This window comes from Phasianus colchicus, chromosome 5 (assembly GCF_987193195.1).
Source record: "Phasianus colchicus chromosome 5, bPhaCol1.hap1.1, whole genome shotgun sequence".
Classification (NCBI taxonomy): domain Eukaryota; kingdom Metazoa; phylum Chordata; class Aves; order Galliformes; family Phasianidae; genus Phasianus; species Phasianus colchicus.
In genome coordinates, this window is record NC_143440.1 from 19,637,499 (window position 1) to 19,643,987 (window position 6,489).

The 6,489-nt window shown below is 48.4% G+C and overlaps 1 protein-coding gene across 1 annotated transcript in view; it reads right to left on the reverse strand.

The window, feature by feature from the left end:
• ABTB2 (ankyrin repeat and BTB domain containing 2) overlaps positions 1 to 5,806 on the reverse strand; it is a 134,887-nt gene extending 129,081 nt beyond the window's left edge. Inside the window, exon 1 of the mRNA XM_031593333.2 lies at positions 4,637 to 5,806. Coding sequence (XP_031449193.1) covers positions 4,637 to 5,501 — 865 coding nt within the window. The 5' untranslated portion in view covers positions 5,502 to 5,806. The remainder of the gene's footprint in view (positions 1 to 4,636) is intronic.
• Between the last annotated feature and the right edge of the window lie 683 nt (positions 5,807 to 6,489).

The following is a 6,489-nucleotide window of genomic DNA, read 5'->3' on the forward strand; positions in this document are numbered from 1 at the left end:
TCCCCAACCCGTAAGAAGCTTTCAGCCAGTGCAATGTTAACAGAAGATGACTTAGCTTGCCAGCAGGTGCAAATGAAATCCTGTCCCACGTCTACCAAGGAAGCTGATCAGGTATTAGGGGAGCCCAGAGCAGAGATTAGACACAGCTGTGTGATTCACAGCTATAACCAAGGAGCTTCAAACCACTGCTTAAGATGTATGCATTTCTGTTAGACCCTGATATGACAAAGAAGACAGATGTGGTGGTTTATTTATTCTAAACAATTTGTACACAAGCTGAGGTACAGCTGTATTTCTTCTCAGCCTAGCTTACTGATGGCGATTGCAGCTCCCTTCCCCAAAATAACGCCCTCCCAGCATGCAGCTTTGCTCAGTACTTGTGAAGCTGATAGCTTATTAAAATTGATGAGGCTCTTTATGAGCACACCGGTTTGTTCAGTTCAGATAACAAAAGGACATTTACTGAGAAGTCACAAATATATTCTTTCAGTGCTGGATCTCAGTGCAGCACAAGACTACACTGAAATAAAACATATTTCACACCAGCTAAATAACTATAAAAGTAATTTTTAAGAATGGCGTTGCTCTAAAGAAAAGAAATTCTCAATGCCAAAACCAGCACTAAATTTTAACCTATATAAACACAATGAGATATATGAAAGAAAATCAGGCTAATAAGTGAGACTAAACCCTACACCCATGCTTGATACTTGGTAGACAGTCCTGTGGTGTTGAGTATCACAGAGTAAAAAAACTCATCTGTGGAATAACTCTATCAAGTCAGGTTTTCTCCTGTGAGGATTTCCCCTTCTCCCTTACTATTTTCTTAGAAAAAAAAAAAAAGAAAAGCCTTTTCAAGGAAAGAAAAATGTCTTAAGACACAGCTAGAATTTATTACTCTGTTTTTCACTGTGCACTGGCTAAACAATTAACATGCTAATTCATTGATTAGTTCATCCACAGAGATCCTAAAGCATCTCAGCTAAGAAGTACATGAAGAAACAGCATTACTGAGTTAAATTCTTTTTCTTTTTTTTGCAGGAACATCTGTCAACACTTACATCTACAGAACATCAGGATGTGCTGATGCATAAAATAGCACAGCAGGTGTATTGGCTGCCACGGGAGCGTTCAGCAATAACCAGAGACTTCAGTACAACCTAAGTGCTGTTGTTAATAGCACAGTAATATCAAAACATATCTGAAGCATTGACAGTTCAGATTCTAACAAATCAAATCAAGTAGAAGAATCACATTTCCAAGGTTAGTTCATATTCCTCCTTGTCTCCCAGCAAATGTTTTAAATGAGTTGACTCTAATATTCTAAGTTAGAATGTGTAAAATTCACTGTGAAACTACTGGATGCATTCGCTACTTGTACTTTATCGATCGAAGGGATATTATACATCTCCAGCTAGTTTAAAATGGAAAAAGAAACATGTATGCCAAGTTATGAGACTCGGAAAAAAAAAAACAGAACCAACAAAAAACATTCCAGTTGCTGTGTTGTTCAGCAGCTGCTTATCATTTTTGTTGCCTTTAAAGATGTTTCACTTTCCTTCCAACTTCCACTGCATTATTTTGCAACATCCCACCCAGACTCCAAGAACACTTGGCCCTGGGAGGTGTTAACGTACCCAGGGAGCTCCACAGAGCCCCACAAGCTCAGGTGGCATGCCTCCTTCTAAGGCAGAACTCACAGAAACAGAAACTACCTCACAGATACTATGGATTGTTGATTAAAGAACAGCTTCATAGAAAGAGTAAAACAAACAAACAAACAAACCATAGATTACTATTTATTTAAAAATAAAGCTGAAATCCCCCTTAAGCATCTAGACAGCTTTAAGCTTCACTCTTCACACACCAGGTGTTAATTAAAACATTTGTTATAGTAAACACTAAGCTTTCAGCCTCCAAAGCCATAAGAATATCTACTGGACTACTTTATTTGATGGGAGATTAGCTGCTGAAGGAGAACAGGTCTAAATACCAGTCTCTCAGGAACTTAGAAAAATTCATGTATTCACTTACTGTTTCTTAGACTCCAAGGAAGCATGCTATCCTGATCTAATAATGAAAACCGTATTCAATAGATCTTAATGCCATAAAAGTCCATTATGATAATCCAGTGCAATCTTCTGCATAGTACACTGCCAAGGATTTCATACAGAGATTGCAATGCTTGACTGGAGTTGGAACTTAACCTCTAAGAGCTTTTTATCTCTAGCATCAAACTCAGTACTATAAGACAAAACCCAACAAACACGTGCCAAGTTTGGAATTTACAAGTATTCCATTAAAACGTTCTTACTGTAAAAAGAAACCAAGACAACAGTAAAGTAGTGAAGACTGTTCCTTACTCTGGAATAAATCCAGTTATTTTACCACTAGATCTACCTCAGATGTAAATTAAAGACAAAATCATTTGAGAGCGCTGTGGACAGTGATGTGAATACTAGTAATTTACAATTCCTATGGGGAGAAAGAATAAGCAAATTGTTTCAAGCTTTTCACATCCACATTGTGACCTTACAATTGCAAGGAAAGCCATTTAGAAGATGCACTGACTTGTGTCAGGTAAAATACTTGTGACAGACTGTCACAGGAAATCACAGTGTACCTTCATATGCACTTCATTCGATTTTCAGACTTCAAAAAAAATGCATTCAATTATTGACAGAATTGATCTGAAAGACAAGAACAACAAAAGAGAGAAGAGAAGCCAACCCCCCCCACGGCCAATGACTGCTTGGTATTGCACTACACAAGCGTTATCGTAACTGACCATTTGCTGTTTTGAATATTTATAAGCATCCCCCGCACAGTCACTCAAGCTTTCATTGAGCACCAGCTTCCATTCATTCACTGCCATTTTTCCAAGAAAGATCTCTCTTAAGAAGGAGGAAAAAAAAATATAAGAAAGAGAAAGCTCTGCAAAGGACTGACTAGAAACAGGCAGGAGCACCGAACTCAGAACGGCACACCTATAGAACTGCAGTATTTTACTCCACCTTACAATGAACAAGAGAGGGAACTGAGTCCTATTTTTGTACCTAGAGACAAATACTCCCACAGGATTATGATAAACATTTTGTGAGAAGACAAGACATTCCCATACCTTTATAGATTTGAACTGCAAAGAATTTGTAGTTCAAAAAGTAGATGTCTGTCTGTCTGTCTGCTACGGTTACATATTGTACCAGCACCAGGAGCGCAGCCCAGGCTCTTGGAATCTATTTCACTTGCATTTAGTAGTATAATCACTGGACATAGTGCAGATAGAGCGCACGAGAGAGGGTTTGTGAGCAGCCATCCTCTTATGTAGCAAGAATGAAGCAGGCTGACCTGATGTGGAGATGCTGCAGCACTGCACCTCCGCACTAGGGATCTGAATCACTGTTACTGTTTGGACACGGGGTAACAGTGGGCTGTCAATGCACCCATGCAGCAGAAGTCAAGGGAGTCAACCTTTCCCTGTCAAAGTATTTCATTAGCAACATTCACCCAATGTGTCTCACCCAATGTTATCTTCTGTTCCACAGAAAATCCGCTCGTTTACTTGTCTCTTGCTGTGAGATTATCTTTTGCAGAGGATCTAGACACTTGGTTTTATACAGAGTTAAAACAGGAAGGTATTCTGCATGGAACGTCTGATCATAACAATGAGGCCAGCAAAGGCCATGAAACTGTGTGTGGTGCACAGACTACTTGTCCAAATTAAATATTTCTCTAAATTCTTCATGAAAAAACACGGTGTTCCTCAGTGTGACGATGCAAAACAAACAGTGCAGGTTCTCAACAGAACTGTCACGACTTAAGCCTTTCAAATTGCTCCTCATTCTCTTAAGTGGAGGTCAACATTCCTCTGTCTGGTTATTTCCTCAACTGTTCAAAAAAAAAACCAACTGCTTTCTGAATAAGTTACAGACGCACCTTAATGCTATGTTATTCCCATTACCAAGGCACTATCCCACATACTCATTTCGGCAAGCCAAGCACAAGCTCGTTTATGACATGAGTGTAATTATAACACAGACTTCTGGTGAGCTAGAAGCAAGTCTAAGTGAGAAGCAGTTAGACATTTCTGTTCAGAAACTAAATTTCACTACCGCAAAGGAAAAAAAGACCTCAATGTTGTTTTCCCTCTCCAGGCTGCATGTGGGAACAGCATCTTTAAGACGAAACTGTGAAATTGTCAGTGTGACTTATTACACATTGGCGGGAGACCAAAGTAAACTTTGCTCAAAACACTAACTGTATTTTTCAGAAGAGCATCTCGCAACGCGCATTTCACCCTCCGAGCGCCAAGAAGCAACGTTCACATGCCAGTTTGAGCAGGAACACTCCCAGCAGCAGCTGGTAGAAAGTCAGGAGACATCTGTTAAGTCAGCAGGGCTTGGCTTCCCACCACCTCTGCACCTCATATAAAGTGGCATGCCCTGAGAAAGCGGTGTCATTCCTGTCTGGCAGACATCCACTTTACGTGTGCACAGCACGCTATCTGGACACAATTCAGATGAAAAGCAAAACAAACAAACCAAAAACAACCTAAAAAGAACCAAGCCCGTGGAAAGCCTCTATTTTAACGTGACGTTTGCTGAGACGAAGGACAGTGACAGAGGCTGGCCCTTACCGTTAGCGTTCTTCCCACAGATGAGGTGCTCGTACGGCTGCAGCACTCCCCAGAGCTCAGCATCGTTGTTGATCACCATCTCCAGGATTTCAGCCGAGATCTCCCCTCCTCCGCCGTCGGGGCTCTGACTCGCCAGAACCCTGCCCTTGATCTCTTCTACCAGGTTCTCCATGCACGCGGTCAAAGAGATGGCCGCGTATTCGTGGATCCTGACCGAGATCCTGGTGTCCACCATCCACCTGAAGAACCTCCCCACCGAGAAGGTCAGCCCGCACCTGGCCGATTTACCCTTCCTCGGCCCGTCCCCGGCGCTCATGCTGTAGAGGGAGAGCGCCCTGACGGCGGCCAGCACGCAGCTCTCGGCCAGCGCCCAGCTCTGGATGAGCTTGACGGCGCTCTGCACCTCGAAGCGGGTGCACTTGGAGTGCATGACGCTCAGGCGCTGGGCCTCCCTGGAGACGCGGATCAGAGCGCGTCTCAGCAGCTGGGAGAGCCGCCGGACGGCCTCGAGGGAGAAGGGCCGGCCGCCGCCGTCCCCCTTCGCCTTTCGGAGAATTCTTCCGATGTCTTCATCGCTCCAGGGGTACTCCTCCAGATCCGGCAGCCTCGGGCACTTGGAAAAGATATCCGCGACCTCGGGGTCCTCCGGCAGCACCGTGTTCACCGTATCCCAGCTGTTATTCCGACTGTTCATGGAGCCCGAGTAGTACCACCAGTTGCCCCTGTGCTGAGAAGAGGTGAAGGCTTGGGAGTTGGACTTGGACGAGGAGAGGCTGAGGGACCTGCAGGAATCCCCAGCCCCATAACCAGAGTCCAGAGTCAGATCCTCCAGGGTCTTCAGAGTAGAGCTGTATATCCCAGCCATAGGAAATGCGGGCGGGCCGAACGCGCGGCGCACGAAAGGTGAGGCCGGAGCGGATCCCTCCTGCGCTCAGCGACCCGGAGCCGCCGGCCGAGCGGCGGCGCGGCGGGCGGGAGCTCCCTCGGCACGCCGGCTCCGCCGAGGGCCGGCTACCTCCATGCCGCGGGCCGGCTGCGCTCGGCCATCTTCCGTCCCGGAGCGGCCGGCGGCGGCGGGCGGAGGGGCGGCGGACCGGGCGGCTCGGAGGCCCCGGGTGGGCGCGAGGCGGGCTGCGCGCGAGCCGCTCGGCGGGACACTTGCGGCGGCTCCGAGTCAACTTCTCCGCCGCGGCTCCGCCGGGCGCCCCGCACGGCCGCATGCAAACGAGCTGCGGGGAGAAGCACCAATCAGCGGCGCCGACGGGGATCGTCTCCGCCAGTGAAATCCGAGCTGGGCGGCCGGTATGCAAAGTAGGTGGGTGGGCGGGGCGCCGAGGGGACGCGAGGACAGCCGGGCGCGCGGCTGCGGATCCGCGGGAGGGCGAGAGCTGCCGCGCGCCGCTCTCAGCCGGGCGGCGCGTGTCTCCCCCGCACAGCGCAGCCCCGGCCGAGCCGCGAGAGAAAGCCGCCTTCGTGGCGGCCGCCTTCCTCCTGCGCTACCCCCTCTTCGAGAGCCCTCCGAAGCGGCTCCCGATGTTTCCCCGCTTTCTCGGATCGAGGGTCGCGCACGCCCGATTCGCCCCCCCTTTCCCCCCGCTTCTCCGCCGGGACCAGCGGCTGAATGGAGGATTGTGCGGGTTGCGGCGTGCCGGGCGCTGAAAGGAGCCTTTGTGCAGCCGTTTACACAGCCCGACCTTGAACCGCACGGTGCGAGCGGCGCCCGGCAGCGCCCCCAGCCCCTTCGGGTCGGCAGCGCGGGACGAGGGCGCCACCTGGCGGCAGCACGGCGCCACGTGCGCGGTTGCACCGCCTCGAGCCCCCGGCGCTGCATCCCCACGAGCCGGGCGGAACGC